This window comes from Lygodium microphyllum, chromosome 7 (genome assembly GCF_053477565.2).
Source record: "Lygodium microphyllum isolate KBCC chromosome 7, Lygodium_microphyllum_v1.1.10, whole genome shotgun sequence".
In the NCBI taxonomy this organism is placed as follows: Eukaryota; Viridiplantae; Streptophyta; class Polypodiopsida; order Schizaeales; family Lygodiaceae; genus Lygodium; species Lygodium microphyllum.
In genome coordinates this window covers 116,353,693-116,373,369 of record NC_141141.1, presented here as the reverse complement: position 1 = coordinate 116,373,369, position 19,677 = coordinate 116,353,693, and the positions used below count along the sequence as shown (strand labels likewise).

Below are 19,677 nucleotides of genomic sequence, written 5' to 3'. Positions count from 1 at the left end.
ATGGTGAAAGAAACAAATTCTACAAACATTCGAAAGGCTTTAATAGCTTTAATCATAGCTAAAATTTCTCTTTGATATGATGGATAATTTTGTTGTGTTTTGTTAAAGATGCCTAAAGCATAACGGCAACTATGTAATTTTGGAGGTGTTATGCTTTTGTCTTCTTCACACAAAGTAGCACCCCAACCATAATCAGATGCATTGGTAAAAAGGATTAAAGGTAATCTTGTAGGTGGATTAAGTGGAGGAAGATTCTTGATTAGGTTTTAGATTTGTTGGAGGGCCACGGTGTGCAAGGGTTTCCAATGGAAGTGATCTTTTCGTAATAAGGGGTAAATATCTTTCGTGTAAAGGACTAAGTTGGGAATTGCTGAATTAAGCCAATTTAAGCAACCCAATAATTGTTGTAGCTGTTTTTCCCAAGTCAACTCTGAGGGAAACTCTAATGCCTTTTTTAAGACATAGTCTTGCAGTTTGATGATTCCATGATGGATCTATAAGCCTAAAAATCCTACAAAGGTGGTGAACATGATAGATTTAGTTGGGAAGAGCACCATGCCTACTTCTTCAACTGCTTTAGCAAATTGTTGCAGATGTTGAATATGTTCCTAGATGATCTCAGAAAAAATTAGAATATCATCAATATAGACCAAAAAGAAAAGAAATTTAGAAAGAACTGAATTAGTCTATCCTTAGAAATAGGTAGGAGCCATATTGATGCAGAAGGGTAGGATAGTCTACAAAGTTGCTCCATATCTTAGACCTCGAGATGCTTCTTCATGGACTACAGAATTACAAGCTACTAATTGGACACACTTAGCCTACTGGTCTTATTGATAAAATAGATCATTTAGTCACTATATGTGATTCTATACTACAGCTCTATCAAACCCTTGTAAAGGTTAAACAACCACTACCTTCTTCATCTACATCTGGTCCCTCTACTTCTGCTACTTCTACTTCTACTTCTCCTCAAATGGTGATCTTCCCTCCAATTTCAAACTGGAATACCTTTTCCACTAAAAGATTACAGAAAGGTTGGGATCTCATGTGAAAATTTCTAATGAAGAGAAGTGATTTTTTGTTGTTGAGAGACCTCTTTTATAGTCTGTTCGATTATTTGAATAATCTAACCAACACTATCAAAAAAGTCCCTATTTTTTTGCTTCATCTTTTGTTTGCAGTAGAAGGGAATTGACTCACAAAGAGAATAGACCAAATTGGCTCACAAAGAGAATAGACCAAGTGTTCTTTCATGCTATTGTCATGAGCGTCAAGTCCTTCATAGAGTAAATCTCTCATATAGATCAAATATTCCTTATACTTACGTGGATTACAGAGTTTAGATTTAATTTAAAGAATGCTTCTCTTGCTTCCAATATATCATCCAACTTATTTCCTACAAGTTCTCTAAGTAAAAGCTCAAAGAAAAGCTGTACAGCATCTACAAGGATCCGAATGGTCAAATGTTTGTAAATCTTAATAGAGGGGGCTCAAGAAACAGGCATTCATCATCAAGTATACCTACATCTTCTGTTTCATTTGAGCAAGATAATTACTCTTCTTTTCTCCCTCCCATTCCACCCTCTTGTCTTGAAGCCATATCACACTCATGTCAAAATCTCAGCTTGCATTCCACATCCGCCTCTACCACACTAGGCATTGGACCTTCTATCTCCACTCCTAGCACATTCTCATTCTCTATTCCATATTCACATCACGGTGCCTCGTTAGGGGACATTCCATCTCTTAACATTGTCACCTACCCTTGGCCACAAGCCATTCCATATTATGGGACTTCGTTATAGGAAATGCCACCCTCTTAACACAGTTTCCTCTACCTTTCCTCATGTAGACACATCTTTTCCTGCTAGGATGGTTGTGATGTGTATCCCCCTCACTACCCTCAGCTACACACACCCCATGACCTCTCAGATGCAAGGATTTCCTTCCTTTGCTTATAGTGTATCATCTCACTTTCCATGGGTACTCCTACGCAGGGCTTTCCATCCTCTGCTCCACGTGTCCTTATCCCTCCACCATGGGGTCCTTATGCAAAGATAATGCCCATGTCTAGTCATCCTATGCATACATTTGGATCCACCGTGCACACTTCTTGAATGCCTAGTGGGCACTATGGGACCCATTCCCAAGTGTACTCCTTTCCACCACAATACCCACCCTATCCACCTTATCCAAGCACTATCACTCCTATTGCCTTGGCCAAGAATGCCTTCACGGATAAGACTCGTTTCAACAAGTCAAATTTCACTTCTTGGTCGAACTATATGCAACCAGTGCTTGAGTCTCAAGGTCTTTGGGACCTTGTTGTTAAACTCAAGCCTATGCTTAACCCTCACCTGGCCCACCCTGATTGCATCTGTCTATGGAGAGCTCGCAATGCCACAACCGATGTCGAGTTGATGGGTTTGCTTCCTAAGTTTCACTCTCAGTTAGAGCACTTCTCTCTTGCATCAGAACATTGGAGTCATCTCATCGACCGCTATGTGGCCAGCAATCGTACTCAACGTATAAACATCGACTTTGAGCTTCAAGAATTTTCCATTAAAAAAGGGGATGATCTAAAAGTCAAGTTAGCCGAATATCCAAGGTTGCTAGCCGAGTTTGTACTACTTGTTGAACCAAGAGGGACATAGCTGAGAGAGATGGAGATCGAGCAAGAGAAAGCGTGTGAGTGTGCTTTGCATTCCCCAAATCTTTCATGGAGAAAGCTGATTTTTGAGAGCATCCAAGGTAGTCTTTCTTTTCCCAGCTAACAACATATCATCCACATACAAAACAAGTATGATGGAGCTGCCATCTGTATCCTTTTCATGTACAAGCAATGATCTGCATGGCTGCATATAAACTCGTGAGATAGCATAAAAGTGTCAAACTTTTTGTACCACTGCCGTGGTGCTTGTTTCAGCCCATATAGGCTGCATTTTAGCTTACACACCATTTGCTCTTTTCTAGGAACTACAAAGCCCTCAAGCTGTTTCATGTAGATTTCCTCATCAATGTCACCATGCAAGAAAGCTATTTTTACATCCATTTGATACAGCTCTAAATCCAAAACAATAGTAAGAGCAAAAAGCACACGTAAAGTGGTCATCTTCACAACAGGTGAGAAGACCTCTTGGAAGTCGATCCCTTCCTTTTGTGCATACCCTTTGGCAACTAGCCTTGCCTTGTACTTGGGTTTCCCATCAACTGTCTTGACTTTGTACAACCATTTGTTTGGAAGTGGCTTCCTTCCCTTGGGCAATGAGACAAGATCCCAAGTATCATTTGCATATAGAGAACTAATCTCTTCCTGCATAGCTAGCTTCCACTTACTCCTAAACTCACATGACTTGGCATCTTTGTATGTAAGAGGCTCACCCTCATCTGTAAGCATCACATAATGCAAGGAGGGGTCAAGCCTATGTGGTTGCCTTCTTACGTGTGTAGACCTGCGTACCCAATGATCAACATTTTCAGGAATTGAGTCTACATCTGGAGGTATATTATTTTCAGCATTTATTAGCTGTTGTAAGCCATTTTCAGCATGCTGTTCATGCTGTATAGCTCCTTCATTTTCATTTCCAGCACCTGCATTTTCATAATCAGCAAGCCTATCTTGCTGTCCATGACCTCCTTGTGCTTCTATGTGCTGTCCATCATCATCTGGCTCAAAAATAACCGGCTGATCATCAGTTTCAGCCTGTGGTACAGCACCTTGAGGCTCATTTTCTGAAGTAATGGGTGGTTGCAAACTCTAAAATTTCACATTTTTCAAATCTCCATTAGAGGCTAAAGTGGCTTTCAACAATTTTGCCTCATTGAATACAACATTACGGCTGCGAATAATTTTCTTGGACTAAGGTAACCACACTTTGTAGCCAAATTCACCCTCATCACCATAGCCCATGAAAATGCATTTGGTGGATTTTGGGTCAAGTTTATTCCTCAGCTCATCCCTAATATGCAAAAAAGCATCACAGCCAAATATGCGTAAATGGTCATATGAGGCCGATTTGCCAAACCAAACCTCCTCAGGGATGCCATTATTTAAGGACCTGTTTGGAGAGCAGTTGCAAATGTGAACTGCAGTTTTGAGTGCCTCTCCCCAAAATGCATAAGGGAGATTAGCAGTAGACAACATGCACCGCACACTCTTTCACATAAAGTCCTATTATATCTTTCAGCCACCCCATTTGAAGAAGGGTTGTAAGGGGCTGTAAGCTCCCTCTTAATACCATGCAAGTCACAAAAGGACTTGAATTCAGTTGATGTGAACTCACCCCCATTATTAGTTCTCAAGTTTCTACCTATCTGTGTGGTCACAAATGCATGAAAAGTTTTAAAAACAGCAAACACTTCACTTTTCTTTTTCAACACAAGTACACCCAAATCTTCTTGGAACAATCATCAATAAAGAAGACAAAATATGCAACACCACTCAGGATTTCACGGACATACTACATACATCAAAATGCACTAAGTCCAAGACATTGGACTTACGTGAGACACCAGAGTAAAAGGAATTTTTTATTTGCTTTCCAAACTAACACTCATTACAAAAATCAAGTTTAGAGCCTTTTCCATCAACCCCTTTCAGAGAGATGAGGACATCAAGTCCTTTTTGGCTCATATGGCCTAATCTCTTATGCCATAACTCCAAGTGGCTGCAAATTTCAGCAACTACAAGAAACTTGCCATTCAAGGCTTTACAGTGCAAACAATACAAAGTGCCCTTCTTGGTTCCTTTTGCAATCAGCATGGAACCCTTTTTCACTTTCCACAAACCACCACCAAACAGTGTGGTGTAGCCATGCAAGTCAAGCTAACCAATAGATAGTAAACTCTTTTTAATGCCAAGCACATATCTGACATCTTTCAACACAAGCTCTAGACCATTGTCTAAAGACAAGTGTACTGTGCCAATCCCATCAATGCTACAAGCATCATTATTTCCAAGATACACCCTTCCATAACTGCCTATATTGAACATAGCAAAACACTCCAAGCAAGGAGTTGCATGGAAAGAGGCACCAGAGTCTACAATCCAAGTCTGAGTGACACCATCATCAACTGTCAAGAGTGCATCAATCACATCAGCCTTAGTAATCTATATATCCTGCATGTGACATACAAGGGCATCATAATCAACTGCACTCTGTATCTAAAAGCTCTTCTATAACCATGCTAGAGGCCACATTGGCCTTCTCTTTGCCTTTGGTTGTCTCCAATGCATCTGTCATTTCTTCCTTCTTCTTTTTATCTCCTCCATTCTTCTTTCTCTCTTGTTCCTTCTTGTAATACCTACAATCAGGTTTCTTGCCGCCCTTCCGACCACAGTGATAGCAAGTAATGTCACTCTTATCCTTTCAATGCTCTTGCTCCTATTTCTGTGTCCTGCATTTGCATTTTTCTTTTGAGCCTTGCCTCTTACATTATAAGCTGAGTTACTGCCTTCTCCACTAGACATACGTCTAATTTCTTCATTCAAGATAGAACCCCTCACCCCATCATATGAGAGATTGGGGTTATTGCTGAGTGAAACCACCAAGGTCTCCCAAGAGTCAGGCAGTGTCATGATCAAAAAGATTGCCCTCAACTTATCATCAAAGTCCAAATTTGCATCTTTAAGCTAATTTAGAATCCCTGTAAATGCACTCAAGTGCTTAGCTGCAGGCTTTGACTCATCCAATCGCATATTCACCAACTTGCGCATTAAATGCACCTGATTAACAGGTGCGGTGATCTCATAAGTAGTTTTCAGCTTCTCCCACATTGCATAACCTGTATCTAAACCCTTAATATTTGTCAGAATGTCATCAGTGACACCCATCTTTATGTAAGCCACAGCCTTTTCATTCACACTGGCCCAATCTCCATCAAACATTAATGCGGGTTTATCTTCTTGCAAAGCATCCTCACAATCCTTTAGGAACAAAATGCCCTGCATACGGTCTTTTCAAAGGTCAAAGCCATGACCATCAAACCGTTTGATCTCCATCAAGCTCTTGATGTCTGAACTGGAAGAAGTTGCAGCCATTTTATCACGAACACAAGAGTAAATGCACTAATCTGCAAAAGCACAAGCTGAACCAACAAAATGCACTGTTGTTCTTTCTCAACCAGAAGTAAATTTCTGCTGTTTGTACATGAACCAGCCAACGAACGGGCAAAAGATGCAGAAATTTACCAAATTATGTGCAAATCCCTAAAATTTCAAGTCCAAAATTGCATTAATGTCAGTCAATCTGACCCAACTGAGTAAAGCTTTGCCAATACATGAGAAGCCCCAAATTTCTCGGATCCAATGTCAGGAAATTTTACTCAAAAAGGCAAAATTTTGACAAAATTGGCAAAATCCCCAATTTAATTGAGGTCACCGCTCGCAATGTCTGCAATTTCTGACTCGAAAGTCACTGACAGGCATGAATGATGCCAAATCTAGGAAAAGCCCCAAATTTTAGGCTCGATTTTGCATAGAATTGAGACTTGTGTCTCCAGTGTGTGAACTGCCTCTAAGAAGTAAATGGTGATTGAATTTTTTTTTAATTTTTAACCAAAAAAAAAAAAAAACTAACATGGGTCGTGAGGCGGTCAAGCGGGTCGCGTGGCAATCGCGTTGACGTGGGTTGTCAGGCGGTCAGGCAGGTCACGTGGCTATCACGTTGACGTGGATTGTCATGCGGTCAAACAAGTCACATGGCCTTGGCGTGGCGTCAACTCCAACCTGGTCCCCGCGTGCTTGTCGCTGCCCGTTGCTGCCGGCGACTAGCGTCGACTCCTACTTGGTCCCCGCATGCATGTCGCTACTTGTTGCTGCCCTGTCGCACGCCTGAAGAAAACGTCGACTATCTGGTCCCAACTATAGCAAGTGCTCCTGCATGTCGCCCGCTTACAAAAAGCCGCACGTTTGCTACCAGTCGACGCCTGCTGGTCCACAGCACGAATGCTCAGTCGCCCACCTACTGGTCGTATTCGACTAGTAGGACGTTGGGAAGCGTACACAGAACCTTAAGCTCTGATACCAGTTGTTGGACCAAGAGGGGCACAGCTGAGAGAGATGGAGATCGAGCAGGAGAGAGCATGTGAGTGTGACGGCTGGAGAGAGTGTGAGCAGAGTAAAAGTACGAATCGATAAGAGTATACCAACAATGTGTTGGTACACAAAGAATAAAATGTATTTATACTTAGGGCACATAAAGGGCGCATTCACATATACAATGTGCATGTACTATACACAGAGGTTACCGGGCCTTTATATCCCAACACTACTAGCTCTCCGAAGTCAGATGACGATCAGGTCACATTCTTCTTGAACAAGTTGCTAGACAAATACTTCCATTTTATCCAACACATTATCTCACTGCCTAAATTGCCAACCTTCTACGAGTTTGAGTATTAGTTCTTACTTTACGCGAGGCTACATGATCAAGTCCCCAAGAAGTCCTCCACTTACATCTATTCAGAGGGGCGCAGATTGGTTCTCTCTTCTTCAAGAGGGAAAACCAGCAGTGGCAAGAACCTACAAGATGCGAAGGCAAGCCAAAACAAGGGTGACACCACTTCCTTCAAAGGAAACAAAGAACCTCGAAGCCTTTGGCAACCAATTCCTAAGAAAAATAGATTTTGCACTCACTGGTAGAAGTCAGGCCATGTGGACGAGGAGTGTCGTATCAAGGCCCAAGGTCTTCCTCCTAGAAAACCATAGTAGACTACTACGACTACACAACCTAGTGGGGCTACACCTCTCGCTGTTACCCCATCTACTCCTTCAACCCCCATTGTTGCTAGACTGTGGCACATGGACAATCTCAACAGCCATCCTACTCTACTCCTGAGGGGTTGATTGATTGGTCTGCTAGCATCGATCCTATTGCACTTTACACATCCCTTTCTAAGAACTCCACTGCACCTTCTAGGCCTTCTTCCCCACCTCATTGTATGCAATGGTGGCCACACACTTAGCCTTTCATTTTCAAGTCTTCCTCTACATTTACACACACATACACATTTACATTATTGCACTTGTTCGTTCGCTTCATTTTTCATTTCAATTTTTGTTTTTCTCTTTAGAGCATCTCACTATTGACCTCTGTAATTGTAGATCTTACTCTCTTTTGCAAACTTTGTTTTCAGCATAGGGCTAACATACAAGTTTGTCTAGTCCTACTTGGGCTGGAGACGTGGGATGCGCACTGTTCCCTTCATGGTTTCATCTTCCCAGGTGTTTCGCTCTTCTACCAGTATGGAGGCTTTCCCTCCCAAGGCGGATCGTACAACATCTCTCTTGATGCTATCACCGCTCAGGATGCTTCTTCTCATCATGGTTCTCGACACCACATGAAGACTAACATTTGGCTCCTCTTTCTCCTTCGATGTCACCATTCCAGGTTGAGAGGGGGTTCCTACCCTTCTTGGTATTCTACAGGTTTCGGCACTTGTCTTCGACACATCGGCCTTCCCCCCCTCTTGTACCTTCACCCTTTGCATTGCATGATTTTATCAACTTTGTACTAGGGCGCTTGGACAAGTGAACAATTTCCCAACAAGGGACACTATCCAAGTGGCATCTGTTGCATGAGCATTTCACAGCATGTAGCATACTCATTGTGTAGAGCATCACTAGATGGATCCTAAGTTGTTTCCACCGACGGTTTGTACACCACATCACCATTACTTCCTCACCATTCCCTCATCATCAACATCCTCAAGTGGATGGGTAGCTTGTCTGTTTTGTCATGGGTTGGACCTAACCATCCCTTCTCATTTTCCCGTCTTCTACTCAATTGACCACAAACCATCTCTCACTTCAAAATTTTGTTTTTAAAAAAATTCATTGTAGTTTCATCCGCCTTTGTAGGGCTTGGTAGGCAGGCCATTGGGCAGCTGATGAGCACCCTTTGTCCGATGCCCTGTCCTCTCTAGGGTGACTACTTGGGCTCCCTTGATAAGATAATCATCGCCTCTGTAGTCTTGGTAGGCCACTGGGCAGCAATCATGTATCCTTTGTCCGGTGCTCTAGCTGCTTTAGGATGGGACACCTTGGGCAAACTAGGTTGGCCTTCTCTTCTCATCTTGTTTTGGGCCTAAGAGGGGGTGTTGAGCTAAGAAATGCATTCCACGCCGATTAGCCACTTAAATAGCCCCAAAACAAGCTTAATTTAATGAAAACCCTAAAACGGGGAGCGGTTCGAGAGAGTTCAATGAAACCCTGATTTGGGAGGGTCTATCCTCATCTATGAATAGACAAGCTGCCCCCATTCAATCCTATCTCTTTCGTGCAGGTTTCTCACCCTTGTGTGCAGATCTCAGCCATCAGTCTCCCACCACATGGCGGTCCAACCTTCGTAATTGCTGCCATCATCTCATTCTATTGCAGCGTTCTATAGCTGTGTTCTACTGCGGCATTCTACTACTATGTTTTGCTACTTTGTCCACATTATCAGGCATCATCCTCTATAGTCGCCTCAATCTCCTTACACTCTGGTGATCAACGTTTGGTGTTTCTCTCACTCTATCACTCCAACTGATGGTCGCAGCCCCACTTAGGATCTATCTCCGGTGGACGTTACCCTCCGACACACTGCTCTCCCCTTGGGCACACTGTATACTCTTACATTCATTTACAACATTCATTCACTTCAGAGTTGTGTTCTTTCTATCCCTTCTTCTGTTTGAGTTTGAGTTTTCTTATTTGAGTTTTGAGTTTTGCATTTAGGATTTGAGTTTTGCTTTTTGTTTTTGTGTTTGTCTCGTTGTGCTTCTGTTGTGGTCGTACACTCTGTGCTTCCTCACTACCAAACCCTAGCAATGCCTCCACACTCTCCTTCACAACCTCCACTTGAGGTGTGTACATAAAGCTGGGGGTCGGCTTTGGAATGCCGATATCCCAATTTCTCTTGGAGGAATGAGTCAATCTTCTCGTTTCAAGCACGGAGAGCATGCTTAAGGCCATAGAGAGCCTTCCTCAACTTGTACACCTTACTATCAAAAGAACCAAAGCCTGGAGGTTGCCCTACATAGATCTCTTCCTTCAACTCCCCATTCAAGAAGGCAGACTTCACATCCAGTTGATAGACCGGCCATCTCCTATAGCTAACCGAGGCAAGGACTACACGAATAGTAGCCATCCAAGCTGTAGGGGCAAAAGTATAATGAAAATCTATGCCTAGGCGCTCTGTAAAATCTTTAGCAACAAGTCGAGCCTTGTGCTTGTCCAACGTGCCATCACTGCAGTACTTAGTCTTGAAGACCCATTTCCTCCAATGATCTTCTTATGAGGAGGCTTTGGCACAAGATACCAAGAGTCATTCCTCTCAATCGACTCCAACTCCTACTCCATCGCTTTCCACCAATGATCATGTTGTAAAGCCTCCTTCACGAAGGTGGGCTCTCGATCCTACATGACACAAGTCATCAAACAATAATTACTGTAAACAAGCTCATTGTGGTGTGCTTGGTTCCTCCAAGAATGGTGCATGCCGTTTGGCAGCTGCCACTCCTTAGGGTCCCCTTCAATCCCTCCATCACAAAGAGTATCACAAGCCCAACCAAGAGGAGGCCGAATGTCACCTCATTACTCTCCATCTAGTGAAGTTTCTGGAAGGTCCATTGACGGTGGGGGAGCAATCGGTGAATTCGATGGCTAAGAATTGCACTCTGTTGTGCTAAGAAATGCACTTAGTCACTTAAACATCCCAAAACATGCTTATTTCAAGCTTAGTTTAGCCAAAACCCTAAAACGGGGAGTGGATCGAGAGAGTTAAGTAGGAGAGGATCTAGAACCCTAATTTTCTATAAATTGGCAGCCAACCCTCCACTCTTCTCTCAATCTCGTTTTTGCAGATTTCAGGTGTTTTAGCTTGCTACCCACACCACATTCGCAGAGAATATCTCAGCCGAAGCTATTCATTGTTGTCTCCATCAATTGGCGCTTGATTTCTAGCACTCTTCACGCAGTTTGGAGCTGATTCCAATCAGGCGACTGCTATTCTTGTGTAGACCTGCTGCCGTACAGCCTGCCACATTATCACAGTTGCAGGCTGTCCTGCCTACATTTTTAGTCTTTCGCTCACCTGCTGCCTACGTTTTTAGTCCTCCTCTCTCCTGCAGGCTGTCCTACCTACGTTTTTAGTCTTTCTCACCTGCTACTTGCGTTTTTAGTCTTTCTCTCTCCTCATTGCTATCTGCATCAAATCCAACTTCTCACTGCTACATTTGCTGGTGTTTAACATCTGGAGGCTGCCTTGCTGCGATTTGGGATCCGTTCGAAGTACGACACACTCTCCAGCTCATTACCCCTGCCCTGATCCTTGAGATACAGAAGTTCGAGGTTCAATATTCATTCAGTGCATAGTGTGTTTGTTGAATGAGCATGATATTATTCAGTAGTTATATCACTTTATTTATTCATTGTGTTCATTGTCTCTAAGTTACCCTAACCCTAACTGTGTTCTTTTATTAGTCTGTACTTTGTTGTACGGTTTCTGTTTATGTTTCTGTGTTAGGGTATTTCTTAACAAACTCCTCGTCCAAAGAAGAGTCCTCAAGAGGCACAGGTTCCAAAGGAACAATCATCAGCGCCCAACTATCACCGGGATCTCCAAGAACAGGGTGTTCCTCACCCCCCCTTTGAGGTTGGAACCTCCACGAATCTAACATCATGACTCGTGTAGACATCTCACTTAACGAGATCATACAATCGGTAGCCTTGAGACTGCAAGCTATAGCCCACAAACACCTGTTTTTTGGAAGCCGCTTCAAATTTGTCACGTTGTGTCTTCAGGATTTGAATATTGGTATCACATCCAAAAACCCTAAAATAAGAAACATTTGGCTTAGATCCAAAGTATGTCTCATGCGAAGCCATACCAAGAATAGCAAAAGTACGAAATTGATTAAGGATGTGAATTGTAGTAGCCACAACCTCAACCCATAGACACTAAGGTGTCTAACGATACTCCATCATGATGAGGACCGTCTCGATCACACTGTGACTCTTCTGCTCCAATATACCATTCTCCTAAGAGGTATTTGTATTAGCAAACTCCTGGTGAATACCACAATCTGTACAAAAATGAGCAAGCTCATTAGAAACAATTTCTCTGCCCTTATCCGATTATAAGGTCTTCAATTTCCGGCCTGATTGGTTCTTCTCAAAGAGCAACCAATCCTTAAAGTTGGAGATTCTGTCATCCTACTGCAATCATCCACAATTAGCATGAAATACAAAGCTCCCTCTAAGAGACTCCGTTTGCATCGGTCCACAACGATCGGCACCCAATCCTTAAAGTTGGAGATTCCGTCATCCTACTGTGATCATTCACAATTAGCATGAAATACAAGCTCCCTCTAAGAGACTCCGTCTGCATCAGTCCACAACGATCAGTAGAAACAAGCTCCAAGGGCAAAAGATTGCCTCGAAATCTTGTTGGAAACAACATCACGAGTTTGCTTCCCACGGATGCAGGATGCACAAGGCTATTGGCTCACCACAATGTCCGGCAAACCTCAAACAAGCCGTCCCTTTGACACCTTGCGAAGATAATCATAATTGAGGTGGCAAAACCGAGCATGCCAAAGCTCGAACTGAGTTTGTGAGGTAAGAAAAAGAGAAGTCAAGGCAAAAGAGAACCGCAACTTGTAGACTCCATTCTTCTCATAACCTGAAGAAAAAACCTGTCTCAATCCACAATCAAGAATCTCAAAAAAAATCAAATTAGAATTCGACCAAGAGGCCAAGGGCACAAATCTTGTGCACCAAAAGTAGATGGTATCCCAAGGCTGGCACATAAAGCACCTCAGATATATGGGCACCACCTAGCCCATCTGAAATAAGATGCATGTCTCCTCATCCCTGTATAGAAATAGACGAACTTTCACCAATGAGAATAAAAGAAGTGTCACCAATAAGATACAAAAGTCGCAAATGAGCAACACCTTCTCCTGAAGGAGTCATGTGCCGTGAAGCACCACTATCAACAATCCACTTCCGAGTGTATGGGGCCGTCAACGCAGCATCAGTAGTAGTTGTCAGAGTCGAATCCTTAACCATCTCTAAGTGGAGAAAAGCAGTTAATAAGGGAGCAGCCATCTCTCTGAAATCCTTTGAAGATTTCTCCTTCTTCTCCTTGTCCTTCTTCTCCTTGTCGAGGAAATTCTTCTTCTAGTGACCTGTCTTGTCTCACAAATGTGACAAGTGGACTCCTTTTCTTTGTCCTTCTTGGATTTTTCCTCCTTTTGGTCATTCCCCTCCTTCAAAGAGGATTGACAAACCAAAGCCTCATATTAGAAGCATTGGTACCTTTCAACTACTCCTCTTGGTCCAAGACCATAGGAACCAACTTTTCCCACCGAAGAGTCTCGGATTGCCCTAGATCAATCAAGGTGGAATAAAAACCACTAAGACGGGGCAATAATTGTGAAAGAAGAGTTATCACCATGTCTTCAGAAGTGATCACCTTCCTTGCGTTTTGGACCTGCATCTGAAGTTGCCTCAACTTGTTAATATGCTCCCACGTGGATGATAACTTGTTGTCGCTCATGGTCCTCATCTGCACTTCCAAAAGCAGCCCTCTTGCTTGCCCTTGAACGCTGAAAGTGCAGCTTTGTGTCGCACTGAAATCTCCTCTTCAGATGGGTGTCTTCAATGCTTGGATACCATGTCAGAGTGAAGCAATGCGAAAGTGAATGACCAAGACAAAGAGTGAACAAAGAGGACAGAGAGAGAAAGAGATAGTCAAACGCAGAGAATCTACATTGAAGAATGCTATTTAAGGATGCAAAAATATACACAGGTGCAAAGAGAATGTTTGCATCAGTCTCCACCTTGAAGACCTCAATCTCCATCAGCCCCGAGCACAATCCCCACGATTTGCAGCCTGAAAACTGGGAGTACAACTAAAGAAGACTACAAAAACCAGGACCAATAAATAGGTCAGTAGAAAATGCCAAAAAATATCAGGTAGGCTGCATTAAATGCAGCCAACTGGTCAGCAAACTGGCTGACCTATTGTTCGACCTGAAAACTGCCGTCGCCTGACATGTCAGTTGCCACGTGGCACTCCTGCTACACCTATTGCTTGCTGTACTTGCTGCTCTTGCCTGTCCAGGGAATGTCTAACTCTAAATCAAGCTTCAATGTAGCCTATGGTACAATGACATTACTAGAAGTCTAGTATTGGGTCCAAACCTAAACCGTCTTCTTGGCTTCTTTAGTGAGCTTCAGCAAATAGGAATGGGCCTTCAAAGATATGTCCTAAGGATTCCTGCTATGAGATTTTGACTTATTCTCCCTTTGTTTCACCCAATGTTAATGCTTGCCAGTTTGTAATCCATGGAAAAAATCACTTCATAATGAGTGCCTTGAAGACCTCCCAAGTCTGCAAATCTTGATGATTACTCAGATATTGGATGCTATACTCTACAAAGATGGTTGATAACCACCTAAAGCTTCAAGATTTCAGCGTCCCAACTTGCAAAGAGCAAGCTCCAATTATGGGCGGAAAACTTGCAACTTATTTCATGTATAGTAGGGAATTCTAATAGTTTTTTCTCCCATTTTTAAATGTTTCCAAGTCATATGCATAATGATATCTATGTGTTTACGGCAAACACTAGGGTGAGGGGTTGAAGTCACACAAATGGGACAAGCAACCACTAAGGCATCTAATTCTCAATACCTTTATTATATATAGGTGTCACTTGGTTAGTTGTGTGCACATCCAAAGACTCTGAATTGGTGAGATGTGCGTGGTTCAAGTCCCAAGACCTAGTGTGAACGTGCACCTATCATGCACTAGCCAGGCTGCCATCTCTTAACATTGATGTCCTTGTTGTGAGCCCTACATCAAGCTCTTTCTAGTCATGGTCAAAGAATTGTCAAGATGCTACAAAAGGCAACCTCCCAAACAACTGTAGACCTAAGAGAAGCTAGGCAAATCACCCCACCTATAGAGGGTTGGGTTTCTCCAAACATCTTAAGCACCAATTGCAAAGAGAAAGATCTTCAAGGCCTTCGACACTCCATTTACTATACCCTTGAAATTGGCAACTCTACAGTACCGATCCTCCAAAGTCTCTAGATTTTTTAAGTCTCCTCCAACAATCCATGACTCAAACTTTGGGCAAGCTTGTCACCACCTCAAACTCCAATCTCTAACCTCTATCGATGCATAGATGTTGAGGAATCCAATGTAAGAACCCCTAGATTCTAGCTTGACCCACAAGGCTCAAATGGTCCCATGATCTTTTCCACAAGACAGTAGAGCCTGACCAATCAAGGTACACACTCCACTCAGCCCATGAGCATCGATTGAGTATTCTTAGTAGGTTGAAGATTGTTCATGTTTCAAGATGCAAGGTGTATGCTCATGGAGAATCTAAGGTCTACCAAATAAGTTCCATCTCCGCATAGTCGAAGTTGGGAAAGAGAGGAAATTGCATGCCCATGCAAGGAGGTTTGGCTATTGGTTTACAAGGTGACATCCAGTCCACACTAGCCCGTCAGTAACTATGGAGTGTCTCCATCAACCAAGCCCTTAGCCATGCCTCTATCACCATGTAGTACCAGGCAGCTCAAGGTAGCAACCACTCCATTAGAAGCAAGGGAATGTGCCACTACTGTGTGATACACAAAAAATTATTGAGATGGGGAAACACTACTCTAATTCACCAATTGATGTCCATTATGCAATTGGTCATTGCTTCGAGAGTGGGTCCAACTCGCCACCTGCCAGCCACTATGGCAAGTGCTCTGTTACTTGGTCACGAATAACCTCCACTACCGTTTCCTCAAACCAAGCACCAATGTGTTTGGTCTGGAGGAAAAAAGTGTAATTCGGCCCATCCAAAGTGCCACATGTACACCTTGTTCCAAGTTTTGCAAATCATGAAGATTCCTATGCCCACGCTCCAATGGAAGTAGGAACTCCCTAAGCCACAACTCTCATGTACAACCATGGCCCACAATAGAAAAACGCTTAGTGAAGTACCTAGGCATGGTAGGGGAAAGCTCGGACTGTTGAGGACGATGTGGAACCTCCCATCGGTTAGAGAGAACCAGTATGCTGTTGTCTAGGGGAAGTTGTTGTTGAGAAACCCTTCACCTGCAGTTTGCGTTTTTGCGTTTCTACATTTTGTGTTTAGGGTTTGCAGCCCCAAAAAGGAGTGCCATGCTAGACTAACTATGCCTATTTATAGGCCACTCTCTCATTCATTTCTCACGGCTGATTCATTCAGTCCGTCACCTCTTCTCTCCAACCTCTCCACTACCCTCACACCCCTTCAGGAGCACATTGCAATTTGTGGTTCGTGGCTATCTTCATCATCTTCCTTGTGCTACGACACCCTTGTTCCCTTGTATCACATTCACTCCATGATTCGGAACTTCATCATTCCATTCATCACAGTTTCTTCTCTCTTCTCTTCTCTTCTCCATGTTTACCGAGTTCACTCCGTGTTCCTCCCCGCAAACCCTATTGTCACGCTGGTACGTCATCTTTTGAGAGTCACTAGAGGTGTGCTTTGTTACCTCCAATGGTAAGGACTACTAGGAGAGGGTGAGGAGGAGGGACAACTGGGTGATGACTGGGAGGAAGAAGGAAGCATCCACTTTTTTTGGCATAGTATCAAAGCCAAATGCTCTTCTTACACACCCTTGAGCTATCGTAAGTATTTGGGTTGTAAATGTTAAGCCACAAGAATTCACCACTTAATTAATCATACTTGCATTTTTTTGTTGTTAATGCCATGAGACTCAAGAATACTCAGTAGCACAAGTCGCTCAGTATGTTCTATACAAGGGGGCTAGCTCTCCTGTATGCCCCACTACCTCGATCGTCAAGGCCAGGTTCTCCTCTCACATCATCATTATCATCATCGCTCTCACATTGTGCAGCCCTGTTAGCTTCTCTATTCCCTGTTGCCTTGATCTTCATTGCTAGCTTCTCCCTCCTCTAGCATCATCATTATTCTCTCATCCTGCTGCTCCCTATCTTTAGAAATCTTAGCCATCTTCAAATGACTTAGAAAATGCTTGATAAAGAAGATCGAGTTGTAAAGTTGACAATGAAGTGCTCAAGGTAGCTGCTTTTGCATCTTCCTCAAGTACCTCATTTACTGTAGCAACTAATTCTTACTTCTGTGTTATATAAACTTAATGGCATGGTTGACACTTGGAGGAAAAGCTTTTGCATGAGCTTTTACAGATTTTAATCAACCACTTGTCAATTTTAGGCCAAGTTTACTGTCCATATATTTTTCTACACTTACAGGCCCAAAAACATTTACTTATTGCATTTCTATCATTTCTATTAACTTGAACATTCCAAAATACATGTAATGAATAACCCACAAACCAAATGATGCAACATCCTTCAAGTACAAGTCCCACTCAATGTCTACAATTTTTTACAGAAATTAAGCTTTCTGTGCAAGAAGATGCAATGTTCTTGTCTTGTCAAGAGGATTTCCTACAAACTGAAATTTAAACTGGCTATAAAATTCCTGTCTCGTATGAAAATTTGGTTATGTTTCTGTTCAAAATGATCCAAATTTCAAGAGGAATTGAGATATGAGGCACTTGAAAGCCAATTTGATGCTCGATATTTTCCAACTCATAAGTCATGATCTTACTGATGGAGACTGTTACATTATTACATGCATTGCTGATTTGTGTGTGCGCCATCCACGTCATGATGCTCACAAGAAGTAGAAAACATATTACCTAATGAAAGCAAGAATTTGGTAGGATTTTGGAAAAGCTTCCCCAAACTGAATCTCTGAAGTGTACTGCTGATCCATGTCAGAAGTAACCAAGGTTGATGCAGCCCATGTACAATCTAGAGACTTACCACTTCCTAAAAGCTGCTGCACATCTGTTGCAAAGATTTCTCTTTTCATAGGTTGACGAGCACCCTCAAGTGAAGCTACACATACCTCGAAGCTCCGAATTGTTTGGTTTGAATTGGTTTACCCTATCCATCACTTTGGATCCCGCAGCCTGTAGATAGCTATTTCTTTGGATTTTTAATTATCAAAGGACTGCTTTTGACCTCTACTGTTAGGACTGTAATTATCAAGGAGGATTACTTTTTAACCTGAGTCTACTTTGGAGAGGTTGGTCTATGTGGTACGTTGTTTTGACGGGCCACAACACAGTGAATTACTTACTGATGCATTTTTCCTATACAAGGAAAATGGAGATATTAGAGGTGCAAAATTCCTACTACCTGCTTTGCTCCTCTAATATTTGAATCAAATCTCTGACCTCTACCACGTAGTAGTCTACGACGAGAGAGTTCAATACAACTCATCACAAGACTTGAGGATTCCTCACCTTCATGCTCAAGGAGCACAGAAAATCTATAACTCTGTGTGTGTGTGTGTGTGTGTGTGTGTGTGTGTGTACCTCTCTTTTTTCATTTTGTTTCTTACGCCTAAGAATGTGTAATTTCCAGATTAAAAACCTGGAGAAAACCGTATCAGCTCTCACGAGTCAGATACAAGAACTTCAGGAACAGGTATGCTTATTTTGCGCACACTGATATTTAAGAGGCTTAAAGTATTGAGTTGTATAGAATACAGTATAAGTGAGCAGATTACCTCCTCCAACTCTCGCCTTTCTTGCAGATCAAGGTGAAGGACACGCGGCCTACTCTGAACAGGGATGGACAACTAGATGGTCAAACTGCTTCCAAGGAGCACACGAATACCAAAACTATCGCATCATCATACAGCCCAAACGAGGCAGCCATTTCTGTACATAAGCACGGCTTGAAGAAATCTGCTTTCAAATCGTCGAACGGGACAGCTAACAAGAGAGCAACCCTGCATAAAAAGCTTTAGTTTTTTGACAAGTTTCTCGCGTATCCAGATGGTTGTCATGGCACCTCTCTCTGTTGGGACCTCCTCTCTCTTCCTCTCGTTTGGCGCTTCCTTTCTGCTGGCAGACGCCAAACTGTTTTGCGATAGGTCCAGATGGCTTTGAAACAATATTATCGGGGTGCATTGCCCAGAGCACAGAGCACAGAGACACAGAGAGAAAGAGAGAGAGAGGGACAAAGTTCGGTCTGCGTTTAAAAGATATCAGCAATTGCAAGGCTTATTTGTTCACCTCACGAATAAACTGCTTACCATTGTCAAACCGTTTGACCTTCAGCAGTAATAATAGTAAAAAATGTGGATGTAGCTATTGCATTTTTCAAGGCTACTTCAGTGCATAATTATTTGATGATGATGATACCATTTTTTTAATAATCAAGTAAATATATGCAGAATATTAATATCAACTCACCAACCAAGTGGGGGAAGAACATAGCTCTAGCTATTTTTCTTTAACAATCTACTAAGGTATGCTCCACACCTAGATTGCACAAGGCGTGGCACAACCATAATAAAATTTCTATTCTTCTCTCTGTCGGCATATAATTTTCTACACTCTTTTAACAATAACCTTATAGATACAAAAGTCATTCTATGAAATTAGAATTTCAAGACCCGCGTTGTTGGGTCTAAATGGGAATGGGTGTCTGTGGGTGCAAACATATACATCCTTTGTCATGATGTTCCTCTTTCCTCTTGTATCGGTAACATTATAGATACAAAAGTCATTCAATGACATTAGAATTCCACCATCCGCGTTGTTGCGTCTCAATGGGAATGGATGTCTTGGGG

General features: G+C 42.5%; 1 protein-coding gene across 3 annotated transcripts in view; it reads left to right on the top strand.

Annotated features, from left to right (window-relative positions):
• Positions 1 to 18,849, top strand: part of LOC148033865 (uncharacterized) — a 31,677-nt gene extending 12,828 nt beyond the window's left edge. For 2 of the 3 annotated variants that reach the window (XM_087681866.1, XM_087681865.1), the window contains exons 6-7: positions 18,462 to 18,524; positions 18,634 to 18,849. In XM_087681866.1, the coding sequence (XP_087537992.1) occupies positions 18,462 to 18,524; positions 18,634 to 18,849 (279 nt within the window). The remainder of the gene's footprint in view (positions 1 to 18,461; positions 18,525 to 18,633) is intronic. The other variant, XR_015691386.1, reaches the window with a different exon arrangement.
• Positions 18,850 to 19,677: the final 828 nt, after the last annotated feature.